At 49.1% G+C, this 15,676-nt stretch overlaps 1 protein-coding gene across 1 annotated transcript in view; it reads left to right on the plus strand.

The window, feature by feature from the left end:
• The first annotated feature begins 2,935 nt into the window (after positions 1-2,935).
• Positions 2,936-15,676, plus strand: part of LOC149273623 (microtubule-actin cross-linking factor 1, isoforms 6/7-like) — a 29,949-nt gene continuing 17,208 nt past the window's right edge. The window contains exons 1-13 of the mRNA XM_089506105.1: positions 2,936-3,622; positions 5,200-5,271; positions 6,832-6,996; positions 7,194-7,366; positions 7,477-7,636; positions 7,852-7,936; positions 9,383-9,624; positions 9,912-10,031; positions 10,115-10,222; positions 10,361-10,579; positions 10,845-11,048; positions 14,140-14,589; positions 15,296-15,521. Of these exons, the coding sequence (XP_089362231.1) occupies positions 2,936-3,622; positions 5,200-5,271; positions 6,832-6,996; positions 7,194-7,366; positions 7,477-7,636; positions 7,852-7,936; positions 9,383-9,624; positions 9,912-10,031; positions 10,115-10,222; positions 10,361-10,579; positions 10,845-11,048; positions 14,140-14,589; positions 15,296-15,521 (2,911 nt within the window). The remainder of the gene's footprint in view (positions 3,623-5,199; positions 5,272-6,831; positions 6,997-7,193; positions 7,367-7,476; positions 7,637-7,851; positions 7,937-9,382; positions 9,625-9,911; positions 10,032-10,114; positions 10,223-10,360; positions 10,580-10,844; positions 11,049-14,139; positions 14,590-15,295; positions 15,522-15,676) is intronic.

A 15,676-nucleotide genomic window follows, 5' to 3' on the forward strand; every position in this document is an offset into this window, starting at 1 on the left:
GAGGGGGATTATTGTTTTTTGCCGTCTGGGGGCCTGGATCCTCCGCCCCCGGCCCTCCATCAGGCTCCTGCCAATCATTAATCCCGAGACCCGGTGACCGTTTAATCCCCCAGACAAAACCTGCGCATCCTGACTGCTCCCGGCTCCCAGCGGGGGGAGATTGAGACGTTTGGCAGAGAACTGACTCGTGGGGTCCTTTCTGGATTTTTTCTTTCTGTGATGAAGTATTTACCGTCGGGATGTAGATATTGGGAACGTCGCTGCCTACAGAGTTTACACTATCAAATGTATTCAATGCTTTCACCATTTATTTATTCCTCGTATTAGATTCAAATATATTTCCTTAATATTCCGCTATTTTCTTTTTACCCCACTTGTAGTTTTTGCCCCATAATGTAATGTTTTGTCAGGCCGCTGCATATCAGCCATTTGTATGATTCTCGCTCTGTCATCTGACCCCCGATCTACTAAACACCCCGACTCCTTATCATACTGCCTGTGGGGAACAATAGAACAGCTCAGTCTTAACCACCCAGCCGGACTCTCTGAGTAATTCAAGTCTATGGAGGACGGACTTCATTAGCATCACCATAAAGCATTAGCTCAGTGTGGTTTTTGTGCCCGGAAAGTCACCCAAAATATCACATGACCGACAGCGACGGCGGCTCCAGGTCTGCAGATAAAAGGAGTTTATTACTGTATACAGAGCTGGGGGGGTATATGACTGTATACGGCGCTAGGGGGTTATATTACTGTATACAGCTCTGGGGGTTATATTACTGTACACAGCACTGGGGGGGTATATTACTGTATACAGCGCTGGGGGGTTATATTACTGTATACAGCGCTGGGGGTATATCACTGTATATAGCGCTGGGGGTTATATTACTGTATACAGCGCTGGGGGGGTATATTACTGTATACAGCGCTGGTGGGGTTATATTACTGTATACAGTGCTGGGGGTTATATTACTGTATACAGCGCTGGGGGGTATATGAATGTATACGGCGCTAGGGGGTTATATTACTGTATACAGCTCTGGGGGTTATATTACTGTACACAGCACTGGGGGGGTATATTACTGTATACAGCGCTGGGGGGTTATATTACTGTATACAGCACTGGGGGTTATATTACTGTATACAGCGCTGGGGGGTTATATTACTGTATACAGCACTGGGGGTATGCTTAGGGAGAATAAGACAATTTTTCTATGGGACATCTCCTTTAAAACCAGGTCGGAGAGTATATAATATATAATATGAGGGATATACAGGGATATAACGGGTTATAAGGACGGGATTAGTTATACGGCCGGAGAGTATATAATATATAATATGAGGAATATACAGGGATATAACGGGTTATAAGGACGGGATTAGTTATACGGCCGGAGAGTATATAATATATAATATGAGGAATATACAGGGATATAACGGGTTATAAAGACGGGATTAGTTATACGTCCGGAGAGTATATAATATATAATATGAGGAATATACAGGGATATAACAGGTTAAAAGGACGGGATTAGTTATACGGCCGGAGAGTATATAATATATAATATGAGGAATATACAGGATATAACGGGTTATAAGGACGGGATTAGTTATACGGCCGGAGAGTATATAATATATAATATGAGGAATATACAGGATATAACGGGTTATAAGGACGGGATTAGTTATACGGCCGGAGAGTATATAATATATAATATGAGGAATATACAGGATATAACGGGTTATAAGGATGGGGTTAGTTATACGGGATGGAGAGTATATAATATGAGGAATATACAGTATATAACGGGTTATAAGGACGGGATTAGTTATACGGCCGGAGAGTATATAATATATAATATGAGGAATATACAGTATATAACGTGTTATAAGGACGGGATTAGTTATACGGGGGGAGAGTCTATTGTATATAATATGAGGAATATACAGGGATATAACGGGTTATAAGGACGGGATTAGTTATACGGCAGGAGAGTATATAATATGAGGAATATACAGGATATAACGGGTTATAAGGACGGGATTAGTTATACGGCCGGAGAGTATATAATATATAATATGAGGAATATACAGGATATAACGGGTTATAAGGACGGGATTAGTTATACGGCAGGAGAGTATATAATATATAATATGAGGATGGGATTATTTTGTGATTTTGTTTCTTCTGGTCCCGCAGTGCGGGGAATGATAAGGATTTGGGGCTTTTCTTCAGGCTAATCTGTCTGTGGGATTTTGTCCCATGGAGAGCGCTGTGAAAACTGTTGGGAAGCGGGTAATAAACAAAAATAATGCTATTATTATTTTTATTATTTAGTATTATTAGTATTTATTATTTGTTGGTTTATTTAGCGCCATCATATTCTACAGAGCTATACAATGAGTAAACAGGACATAAAAAGCAGAGCATCACTTAAATATTTCAACGCAGGACTGCAATTTATTTAAAAGAAAGAAGAAAAAAAATGTCATGATCTAAAACTAGAGGGTCAGACGCTTAGATGGAATTGAAGGAAGTTTTACTTTACTGAGAAAGTGCTAGATACTTGGAGCAGCCTCCCAGCAGAAGTGGTAGAGGGTAATACAGCGAGGGGATTAAACATGCATGGGATAGACATACGGCTCCTGAATCTAAGACGAGACCAACCACTGATTAAGGTTTGAGTCTTTACAGCAGGAGAAACGAGCGACTAGACGGGGGCCGGATGGGGCCGACCTGCCATAATATTCTATGTTTCTACTCCGCGGATGTTTAAATCAGTAAACTTGGCGCTATAAATATGTCGGTTTATGCTGTGGCGATCTGTAAGTAAATGCTCTCAGTGACCCTCACACCCCTTTGCTTCCTCTGTTTCAGGCAGGGATCTGACTCCCCGCTTCTGATGTTTGCTCCCCGGCTCGGATATCCCTCAGGATGGGAAACTCGGTGAGCAGACCCAGCTGTCTGGGCGACAGGAGCCGCAAGTCTGAGCGCTTTCTGAAGGAATGTCTGAAGAAGGAAACCATCGTGACGAACAACGGCGATCCCGGGACGGACTCGGGAGACAAGAAACCCTACGAGCCGGCAACTGAGAAAGAGCTGAACGCGAGCCCAACCTCCAGCGGCAGCTGGACCAGCAACCCTCCCCCCAAACACAACAATACCGACGGCCACAATGGGACGCTCAGAATCAGGACCCCCAAATCCACCCCAGATCACAGGGGCAACACGTGGACCCCGCAGAGAGGAACCCTGCAGAGGGCGTCTGGCAGCAGCTGGTCCTGGAAGCCGCTGGCAAGCAGGGAGGTCACGGAGGTCACGGAGGTCACAGAGACCATTGTCACAGAGATTGTGGAGGTGACCCAGTACCCAACCGGAGACAAAAGTGGAGAACCCATAGTGACCAGGACGGTGAAGGTGCTCACAGAGCGCGGCGGGGAGCTGTCCGAGGTGAATATCCCATCCGACGGGCTGGTGGCCACCTGTACCTGCCGATTCCATGTTACAAGCAAGAAATGCACACGGAGAGGTCCCCGCGGGCCCTCGGTGGTATGGCTGCCCCCGGCCTATGTTCCTATGTCTCCATGTGATCTCCCCATCTCTGCCGATCTCACACTACGGGTGATGGGGGGTTCTGGGGGTATCGTTACTCGAGTGTCTCAGTCAGTAGCCGTGTGTAGCCATGTGTAGCCGTGTGTGCCGCCACTCGCTTGCCATTACCTCTCGGGGTGCTCAGAACACCATATTCTGCAAAAAACGCACTCTGACTTCTCTTTCTTATTGGAAGATCTTTCTGTATCTTTAATTCATCTTTTATAACTGGCGCAGGACTCTGCGGAGAGGAAGCTGGTTAAACGCGCGCTCTTAATCCCCGCAGAATAGCGAGTTTTATCGCTGGTTGCTGCAAACCAATGAATTAAAGAAAAATGTTAAAATGCAGAAAATATTAACACAACTTTTACTGATTGGCGGCGCTCGGAGGGGGCGTTTGTTTCGGTGTTTTTTCCTAAATCAAAAATACCAGAACTGCCACCTGTGCCTGATCGGCCTAACCGTGCAGATCTGAGGATGAGTGCAGTTTTGGGTCACACTTTGACCTCATCACTTAACCTCATCAAACTATTCTACTCCTAAGCGTGTAATATTTCTATGTAGATATATATATATAAAGCTCCAGCTGGCGCATCTGTCTCTGTTTTACCCTATATAGGGGTGAGTCTGATGTTGGGTGCAGTCCCCGGGTGCAGTATTGCTTTTGTTGCCCTCTGTAATTAAAACACATGCACATACTAACATGCACACGCACTCTAACACCATATTGTAACACATACATACACACACTACCTCTCTCCTCGCACCACCAACCCTACGCTCACCCCTGGCACTCTGAATACAGTTACGCCAACACACATGCTAACATCATACACTAACATACACACCATACACAAACATTCTAAAACCGTACGCTATGATGTACACACACATGCTAACACCACATATTCCTACGCACATGCTAACACAATACACTGACACACGTGAAGACTCTTTAACACCATACAGTAACACACATGCACTCGCTCAAACACCATGCACTTACACATACATTCACACACACATTCACACACACATTCACACATACATTTACACACACATTCACACACACATTCACACACACATTCACACATATATTCACACAAACATTCACACACACATTCACACACACATTCTCTCTCCCGTCATCAATGCACAGGCCCCCTCCTCTCTTTTGGGAGCTCCTCTTCTCTGCAGCTTCACACTCTCCATATGACGCAGGTTCACTCATTGCTACGGTCTAGATCAGCGGCTCTTAGTTTAAAATGAGCAGATTTTTTAAATGTGATATTACTATTTTTAATAATTTTATTTTCATAGAAGGAGCCGGAATAAGAACATTTATATGTGACATCAGCATGAATAGCGTAACTCTTATAACCCCTCGGACTGCCGTAAATACCTTCTATGGCGTTTAAAGAAAGAGATGAAATGATATAGAATTATTTGCCTTTACGCAGCGACCCCTGTCATTGGCCGCATGACTCTTTGGGGTATAGCGTGACCAATACGTGTCCTGAACGCGGTGAATAGTCCGGTGTCTTTCAGAATGGCCGATCCTAGTTCTGTGTTAGGTTCTTCACCAACATTTGGATTCTTTCTCTCAGGTTCAAACCAGCAGAGAAGCTCAGACTGAATCCCAGTACAGACGGGGCCAGTGGGACAAACTCGGGAAGACAGTATGTAGCACCTTCTATATGTATTCTGCATATAGCACCTTCTATATGACTTCTATATGTCGTACCTTCTATATGTCATCTATATATATATATATATATATATATATAGCACCTTCTATATGGTGCACTAATATGTCGCACCTTTTATATGTTTTTATATATAGCACCTTCTATATGTCATCTCTCTCTCTCTCTCTCTCTCTCTATATATATATAGCACCTTCTATATGTCATCTCTCTCTCTCTCTCTCTATATATATATAGCACCTTCTATATGTCATCTCTCTCTCTCTCTCTCTATATATATATATATAGCACCTTCTATATGTCATCTCTCTCTCTCTCTCTATATATATATATAGCACCTTCTATATGGGGCAAATATTTGTCACACCAATGTGTCTTCTTTATGTCACATCTTCTATATATAGCACCTTCTATATGTCATCTATATATATATCACCTTCTATGTGACTTCTGTGCTGTAGAAATGAATGAGATGATGTATTAGTTATTCTGTTGCGCATCGGGGAAGGTAACCTGCAATAAACTGGAGGACACCGTGCAAAAGCCTGCATTTAACCCCCACATTACCAAATACAAGTCTGTGCATAGAATCAGTGAAGAAGAGAGATTTTATGCAACATAAAACAGAAAAGATATTTGAAAGCGTGTGGACATAGTACGTGCAAAAGGAACACTTAGTATTAACATCCATCTGCCCCGGCGCCCCCTCTCTCCCCCCCGTCTATCGCTATGATATTGGTCAGGGAACGATATGTGGCCAGCCCGGCTCTCTCGGCTTTCCCCAGGTACTAAGTCCTGTCTGCTCTCATCGGTACCCCCGGCCAGGTAGGGAATTGGCCCCATTCAGCCCGGGGTGGGGGATAAGTCTAGTGAAGTGACCCACTAATAAAACAATAAAACAAATGAAATGTCCTGTTATCAATCAAGAATTAATAACTATAGAAACTTCACCCAAACAATCCAAAAGGGTCCGCAGAGCACTAAAATGGAGTCATTTCACACTTTAATGGGAAATTCATGAGCCATGTCTAGAAATATTTAGACAAAGAACCGTCATTCACACTGGAGCCAGTATACCGTGGGCCGTGTAACCATTTCAATGCCATACTAAATCCACTCAGTAGGTAACAGCAAGGGGTTAATTTTAAGCCATCTTTTACTGTATATCCATCAGCATCATTTTTTTCCCCTTGATATGGTTCACTAATAGAGCGTTGACACATTTTGGGGGCTTTGTGCCAGGCAAGTATCACTACTCAATTGAAATAACCACACAAAGGTTATGAAATCAATTGAACTGCTTGCTACAAATGTATCGGTTTTATTTGTCAGAAGTCCAGGTTCATTCCTTTTAAAACGGATGCATTAAGACTTGACCAGGGAAATGGCACAGACCTCTGTATAGATTCTTAAAGTTGAAACCACAGGCCCGTGTCTCCTGTCTGTGGGGCTCGGAGGGTTAAATACGGGGATATTATTTGATACATTGCCCTGGTGCCCCGCATTCGTACGCCCCCCTCGCTGTCCCAGCAGGTCCCCCAGCGTGCGCTGATATTGCCGGACTGGCCGGGTAACGAGCCGCCAGAGTCCCTGGAGACGGTCCTGGGTTGGGTGTCAGACATGGAGGAGTTGACCGAGGCCCAGAAATCGCCCTCCTGCGAGGTGAAGGTGGTGAAGGCCCAACTCCAGGAGCAGAAGGTGAGAAATCTTTCATTTTGGTGTTTTTTTGCCTTTTGTCTGAATCGAAGTGCAGATAACCCAACATGTCTAAGGGCAACAGATTCCTGGGGAAGAACTATCATTTTCCACGGCTGAAGTCCGAGGTCCCGCTCAAGCATAAGGATTGTCAGGGTGTCATTAATGTAACAAACACTAAACAGACTATTTCACCGCAGCTTCTCCAGCGATTGCTAGACGAGAGGAGACCACGAATCGAGAGGGTCTTGGTGGACAAGAAGACCCGAAATCAGCTCCTCCCTATAGAAGCTGGGGAGCGAGAGGGGCTGCCGAGTCCTCTTTCAGAGCTTCAAGACCGCTGGGACTCGCTCCTCCGAAAAGCAGAAGCCAGGTGAGCTTAATGACTAAAATCAAGCGGGGGCGTCGGGCAAAACTGGAGGAAGCAGCAGGTGCAGAAGAACTGAAATGTCTGCTTCTACCCGTACTTTATTCTGCCTGCAGGCACCGGCAGCTGGAGAGGATCACTCCGGTGGCGCAGGATTTCCAGGGATCATTAGATAGCTTCCAGGATTGGGTGAATGCCACGGAGAGGAAGCTGGCAGAGCTGTGGCGGGCCAATGGGTCCAAGAGCCAAATCAAGGAGGCCTACCAAGAAATCCAGGTATCTCTTTCACGTCTTTGTCCGCCGTGGCCCCTGATGCGTGGTGAGCACAGGCTTCGGCGGTTGGTTCAAGGGAACCGACCCTTAGGTCCCGCGATGTCCTGACTCATACAGCGATGGGCGGGGACTCAGAGCAGCCAATGGAGAATCATCGGGTTATTCCATTCGGTTTATCGCTTTCTTTGACCGACCCATCTCCGTCTCTTTAATTCCAGCTCCTAAGTGAGGACGTCCATTCCAAGCCAGGAGATCTGGACGGGGTTCTGGAGAAGGGGCAGATGTTACTGGAACTGGTAGCAGGCAAGTGAGCCGTGACCACAATACAAGGCTACACTGACCAACGACATACACTAACTATCTAACACTAACCATACACTAACACACACTCACTCCAGCATCATACACTTACACACACCTACACTACTCACTAACCATACACTAACACACACTCACTCCAGCATCATACACTTACACACACCTACACTACTCACTAACCATACACTAACACACACTCACTCCAGCATCATACACTTACACACACCTACACTACACACTCTCTAACACTAACCATACACTAACACACACTCACTCCAGCATCATACACTTACGCACACCTACACTACACACTCTCTCACACTAACCATACACTAACACACACTCACTCCAGCATCATACACTTACACACACCTACACTACACACTCACTAACACTAACCATACACTAACACACACTCACTCCAGCATCAAACACTTACACACACCTACACTACACACTCTCTCACACTAACCATACACTAACACACACTCACTCCAGCATCATACACTTACACACACCTACACTACTCACTAACCATACACTAACACACACTCACTCCAGCATCATACACTTACACACACCTACACTACACACTCTCTAACACTAACCATACACTAACACACACTCACTCCAGCATCAAACACTTACACACACCTACACTACACACTCTCTCACACTAACCATACACTAACACACACTCACTCCAGCATCATACACTTACACACACCTACACTACACACTCTCTCACACTAACCATACACTAACACACACTCACTCCAGGATCATACACTTACACACACCTACACTACTCACTAACCATACACTAACCATACACTAACACACACTCACTCCAGCATCAAACACTTACACACACCTACACTACACACTCTCTAACACTAACCATACACTAACACACACTCACTCCAGCATCATACACTTACACACACCTACACTACACACTAACCATACACTAACACACACTCACTCCAGCATCAAACACTTACACACACCTACACTACACACTCTCTCACACTAACCATACACTAACACACACTCACTCCAGCATCATACATTTACACACACCTACACTACTCACTAACCATACACTAACACACACTCACTCCAGCATCATACACTTACACATACTCTCCCTTCATCGGTACAGCATGCGCAGCACTCTCCCTTCCATCTTGCGCAGAGCCCTGTCTTCACTGCAACTCGCCCCCTCTGGGCACCTTGGTCACTAGATTGCCTGGGTACCCAGGGCTATTAACTATTAAAAAAGGCAACCAGCGCTTATACAATAAGTGATAGAGATCCTCTCTTCAGACATACGACGGAACGTCCCTGAGGTCTCGGAACGTGGTTCTAGGTCTCACTCTATGAGTATAGCAGAGAGTGTGATCCTTTTTTTTTTGTGCCGTCACCCAGGGGAGGAAGCCCAGCTGGTCCAGGAGAAAATGGACTCCCTGCGGGTCAGATATATAATAATAGCCCGGAGCGCGGGGGACATCCGACAACGGCTGCAGCAAACACTGGACGCCGCCTCTCACCTGGACCCATCTCAGGAGGACGTGTCCCTTTGGCTGTCGCGCATGGAGAAGCTGGTGGTGGGCAGCAAGAACGAGGGAGACACCGAGCGACATCCACTCAGCACCAGCGACCTGGAGAAGGTAATTCCATGAGTGTCTCAACAGTCCTTTCTTTAACGCTAATTTCCAAAACACAGACTCGGGCCGATAAGCAGTCTCACCTCATCTGCCCCTCAAACCTTAATCAGTCGTTGGTCTCGTCTTAGATTCAGGAGCCATATGCCTATCCCATTAGCCTCTAACACTTCTGCTGGGAGGCCTCTTCACTAACCGTCTACCCTCTCAGTAAACTAAAACTTCCGGAAGCATAGGCCTCTGTCACAAAGGATCTCATTGGCTTTCCTTCATCTCTTGTTGTTGGGTCTCAGCTGGAGCAGGTTGTCCTGTCGGAACTTGCGCATGTTTCCAAGATGGAAGAACGTCTCCGGGAACTCGGCCGGGTGCAGCTGGACGCTCAGGCCGTACAGTCACAGCTTTCAGAGCTCAAGGTAACCGTCGCAGCGGCATTCCTCTGGCTGGTTTTGGGCTCTCTTTAGGGTTTGCGTGTGACACGCGTGTTGTGCTGTTTCAGGTGCTGTCGGTGGACATGTTGCAGCACGCGGGTACCGCAGACAGGCTGCTCGGGATCTCAGATGAGCTTCTGCTGCTTTGCCCCCCATCCACCCAGGAGCAGCTGCAGGTGAGGGGACCCCAGGTGTTGAGCACCCTCGGAGTGGCACACGCCGGCCCTCTGTGCCCCAGGACGCCTCATTCCGCTCTCACCCCCCCAGTATGTGCCCCGGTGGCGCCCCCTCTCACACCCGTTCTGTTTCTCCAGCCACCCCTGACCTCCCTGAAGGAGATGTTGCCCAAGGTAGTGGCACAAGGCGCTGCCTCCCCGGCCTGCCTGGAGCACGTCCTCTCCCTCCTCGCCCAGTTCACTGAGGCAGAAGATGAGGTCCTTCCCTGGATGCAGGAGACGGAGGTAGTGGTGGGGCGACTTTCCCCAAATAATCTGCGATCTGGAGACTTCAGGGAACAGCAAGAGCAGCTTCAGGTACACGGGCAGAAGCGGCTTCCATGACAAATGCACTCATTTACTTTCATCCGGCCTCTTCTGCTGGGTGGCGGGTTCAACATTCACTAGAGTTCTAACTTTCATGCAGCTTTGTGGGAACTTGCATTTTCGGGGGCTCGTTCTTTGCACTGCTCACCGCTCCGGGGTATTTGGGGCTCACTTTCTGCACTCTTTAGGCCCCCGTCGCTCTCCCCGTCCCGTCAGGTTATGGTCATAACCGGCATCACCTTTGGTTCCTCCGTAGACTCTGCGTGAAGTAGTGGCTGAGCACAAGCCCTTAATCACCAAACTGCACCGGATCTCGTGCAAGCTGTCGGAGCTGAGCCCCGGGGAGGGAGCTGCCTTCCAGAGGCGGTTTGAGTCAGCCGAGAAGCAGTACTGCGCCATCCGCGAAGCCGTCCGCCAGGCAGCTGCCATCTTGGAAGACACCGTACCCCGCTACAGCCAGGTGAGAAATCCATGCGCCATCGGAGAAGTCTTTAGTCAGGCCTTACATTTGGCCAGTGTATTAAAACATTTAAAGACGCGTGAGATTTTGGGACCACGGAGGTCTCTTCTTCAGTGTCTCATGATCTCGCAAATCAAATGTTACGGAGAGCATCTATGCACAGGGTGAGCTCGCAGTAGGGAGGTCAGTTCCTTGAACCTAAAGCAGGTATTTAGAGCTGGGACCGGCTCCAAACTCTTGTACCCCAGTAATTATTGGAAATGTTGGGGTCCCCAGCAGCAGAGACCCCTTTCTCCAGTAAACAAATCCTCGTGACAGTCTGTGGGGAGATTCAGGCAATTCCACCATTCCTGGATCCGCATCTCGCTTCCTGTGGATCTAGAGGACTTCCAGGTAATCTCGTGATTTAAGGGCCGGATCAACCCGAATGGGATCTTCCTGGAGCTCGGAAATCCGAGAACGGAAATCTCGCGCTTGGAGAGCTGCTGACGCCGATTCTCTCACTAACTACCCCCTGCGGGTTCATCCCGGGCAGACGCCCAGCTGTTAGACTGCTTTACAGCTTTAGAGTATCGGGGAGCTCATACCAACACTTTGTGACGACCCCACCATGCGCAGGACGGACTCAGCGCCATGTGCTGGGCATGTGATGCCATCCAAGACATTGCTGGATTTGCCCCAAACGTGTGTCATTCACCAGGGCAGGGGCGTACCTAGAGTATTTGGCACCCGGAGCGAAATCTAGCTCTAACACTCTCATTAACTCTTTGCCACCCACTCTTTCTCATTCTCTCCCTACCTTCTCCGCCGACTGCTTCTTCTCTTGCCTCTTTTTCTTCAGTCCTCTTTCTTCTGTCCTCTGTCTTCCGTCTTCGTACACTCCTCCCCGTGTCTTCTTTCTTTGTACACTCCTCCCCGTGTCTTCTTTCTTCATCTGCTTCTCCATGAACCAGGCCTCCAGGAGCACTTACACAAAACGGTCGCGCCTCCACATACAACCTCTCCCCCGATTAGAGGGGTAAGACCAGCGTTTCTGCACCGCTCTTTCTCTGCAAATCTGTCTGCATTATTCTGGCCTCTCGGAGCACCAGGGACCGTCTCTCCCCTGTCCCGCCAACCGGGCGAGGGTGTCCCTGGAAGATCTGCCTTTTTGCAAAAGCGCTCCAGGAGGCCTGGTTCATGGAGAAGCGGATGAAGAAAGAAGACATGAGGAGAGTCAGAAGACTGAAGAGACAAGAGAAAAAATGGAGCTGAGGGGTAGGAGACAGGGACATGGAAGCAGTTGGTGGAGAATGTAGGGAGACATTAAGAGAGAGGGAATTTCCAGGAGACTTGGCACCTCTGTGTACCCCCTGATGAGTGGCCCCCAGTGGACGCTGGTTAGCGTGGAAAGTTTCTCCTTCAGCAGGACCCGTGGATCGTCCTACAGAGGGTTTCGTGTAGATTTGTGCATTCAGATTCGTACAAATTTGCCAATTTCATTAATTAATACAAATGTCCGAAAATGAAGAGGGACCCCCAATGAACCAAACGAAAATGAAGCAGAGAGCTCAGAATTTTCATTTCCAGTTTATTGGGGTTTTTTTCACTCTCACTCTTATTCACACTCTCTCACATTCTCTTTTACCCTCCCACCCTCTCTCGCTCTCTCACATTCTCATTCACACGCTCTCTCCGTCAATGTCTTCCTACCTTCTCTGCCGACCGCTTCCATGTCCCCGTATCCTTTTTCCACAGCTCCGCTTCTTTTCTTGCCTCTTCTTGTTCTTCTGTCTTCTTTCTTCATCTGCGTCTTCCCACTCTACGCTCCGTTAACCTGGCCTCCTGGGGTACTTCTGCAATATGGTGGAGACTCCGGGAACACCCTCTCCTCCAACAGGGGAGACACAGTTCATGTGCTACACCGAGAGGCCAGAATAACGCCATCAGATCTGTGGAGAAAAAGAGAGCTTCAGAATCACTCCTCATTATTCTGGCCTTTCGATTGGAGGAAGGCTTTCCCGAGGCTCCACCCTTTTACAGAAGTACTTCAGGAGTCCTGGTTAACCTACTGGATAATGGGGAGAAATGGACGAAGAAAGAAGACAGAGGAAAGGAGACAGAGGAACAAGAAAAGGCAAGAGAAGAAATGGAGATGCAGGAAAGGAGACGGGGACACCGAAGCGGTGGGAGGGGAATGTAGAGAGACATGGAGAGAGTGAATGAGAGTTTGAGAGAGTGAGATAGAGTGTGAGTGAGGTAAGTGGCAAAGAATGGAAAAAGCCCTCTGAGCTCTGATGTCAGCGAGACGTTTGCACCTTTATTATCTCCCTTTGTACGTGGAGCAGATCCCGAGACCTGTCATTGGTTCCCATTCTCTGACCTGTTATCACATTCTATATACCCCCCAGATGCTTGTTGCCCTGTCCTTCTCTTGGCCAGTTATATTATCTGATTTCTTGGTTTGCCTTTAGAAAATGCTTGTTCCCTGCCTGCCCCTGACCCATGGCTTGTCTGACCACGTCCCTTGCGTAATCCTTTCCTGCATGTTCCTGCTTTACTTCTGGTGGGTCCTGAGCTAGAGCCAGTGAAAGCCCTGGTTTCAATGCCAGACGTCTCCAGCCTGACTCCCCGGTAACGGCGTTTGTGACCCCATCATGCAAGCCGGGGCGAAGATTCTTCCAAAACCAAGGAATAGGATTTCCATGGCGATGCCACCAAAAGGCCACATTTTCATACTATTTTCACCGCCTGGAGGTTAACGTGATTCACCAGCATTTCATATAAAATGTGGCTCTGGACCTGCGGGACCTGTGGCCCAGGACCTCTGATTCAGGACCTGCGGTACCTGTGGTTGTGGGACTTGTGACTGCAGGACCTTTGGCTCTGGGTCCTGTGGCTGTGGGTCCTGTGGCTGAGGACCTGTGGCTGCGGGAGCTGTGGCTGCGGGAGCTGTGGCTGCGGGTCCTGTGGCTGAGGACCTGTGGCTGCGGGAGCTGTGGCTGCGGGTCCTGTGGCTGCGGGAGCTGTGGCTGCGGGCCCTGTGGCTGCGGGAGCTGTGGCTGCGGGTCCTGTGGCTGCGGGAGCTGTGGCTGTGGGCCTTGTGGCTCAGGACCTGTGGCTGCGGGTCCTGTGGCTGCGGGAGCTGTGGCTGCGGGAGCTGTGGCTGCGGGTCCTGTGGCTGCGGGAGCTGTGGCTGCGGGTCCTGTGGCTGCGGGAGCTGTGGCTGCGGGAGCTGTGGCTGCGGGTCCTGTGGCTGCGGGAGCTGTGGCTGCGGGCCCTGTGGCTGCGGGAGCTGTGGCTGCGGGTCCTGTGGCTGCGGGAGCTGTGGCTGCGGGCCCTGTGGCTGCGGGAGCTGTGGCTGTGGGAGCTGTGGCTGCGGGCCCTGTGGCTGCGGGTCCTGTGGCAGTGGGAGCTGTGGCTGCGGGCCCTGTGGCTGCGGGTCCTGTGGCTGCGGGAACTGTGGCTGCGGGTCCTGTGGCTGCGGGTCCTGTGGCTGCGGGCACTGTGGCTGCGGGCCCTGTGGCTGCGGGTCCTGTGGCTGCGGGAGCTGTGGCTGCGGGTCCTGTGGCTGCGGGAGCTGTGGCTACGGGACCTGTGGCTCAGGACCTGTGGCTGCGGGACGATTGCCCACAAATGACCTAGGATGGCCGTCATGTTTCTGGATGAAAGAAGAGCCGATGTCCAAGGATCAGACCGTTTATTCCTCCCCTTGCTCCGTTAAGATGGAGTGTTTATAAGAGGTGGCCTGGAGGTTATTTTTTAGCCTGTATATATAAACAAAGTCCTCTCCTTGAATGAGGAGACCCCCTGAATCCCCTCGCCCCGGATGCTGTAAATCAGGGTCCCGGGAGCCAATGTTCCATCTAATTTTTCTTAGTTGGCGTGCGCAGAAAATTTCTCTTGTGCAAAAAGTTTCACAAAAGCACAATTCTTGGACGAGTGCGCTCTCTAAAAAAGCTATGTGCGCGCGCACAAGCGCACAGCTCAGAGGGAACACTGACCGGGAGGATTTTTAGGCATTTTAGATGTTTTCTGGTTTTATTATTATTTTTGTATTTTGAATTTAGAGCCTGGTGGATCTGTAACAGGGCTACATAATCTGGTGCAAACTTTGAAATGTGGTCTTGTCACCATAGCAACCAATGGAATGGTTTGCTCAGCATGGGTCGCTATAGTGACCTCTTTGTGTGGCCCCGGTGTATATGTTTTCTGGGGCCACCGGCTCTTGGCTCCTTGGCTGTTATCCGGTCGCTTCTCTCCTGCAGCTCAGCGAGAGGATCGAGCTGATGGGCGATTGCCTGCAGAGGGCCGGAGAGCGGCTGCAGGGCGGCCCCTCCGTGCGCGGGGAGCCCAGCCGTATCCGCGAGCAGCTCCGGGAGAACGCGTTGGTGCGGTCCGAGCTGGACAAGCTGGGCCTGGCCCTGGAGAGCCTCAGCAGGCAGGGCAAGGAGCTGGTGAGCAGCGTGGCCCCCGGCTCCCTCCAGCCACAAGGTACGCCTTTTCTGTGTGCGTTACTGTGTGTGTTCTGTACTGTGTGTGTTCTGTACTGTGTGCGTTCTGTACTGTGTGTGTGTTACTGTGTGCGTTCTGTACTGTGTGTGTGTTACTGTGTGCGTTCTGTACTGTGTGTGTGTTACTGTGTGTGT

This window comes from Sceloporus occidentalis, unplaced genomic scaffold, assembly GCF_023333645.1.
Source record: "Sceloporus occidentalis isolate IW3139 unplaced genomic scaffold, rSceOcc1.0.p SCAF_363, whole genome shotgun sequence".
NCBI lineage: Eukaryota > Metazoa > Chordata > Lepidosauria > Squamata > Phrynosomatidae > Sceloporus > Sceloporus occidentalis.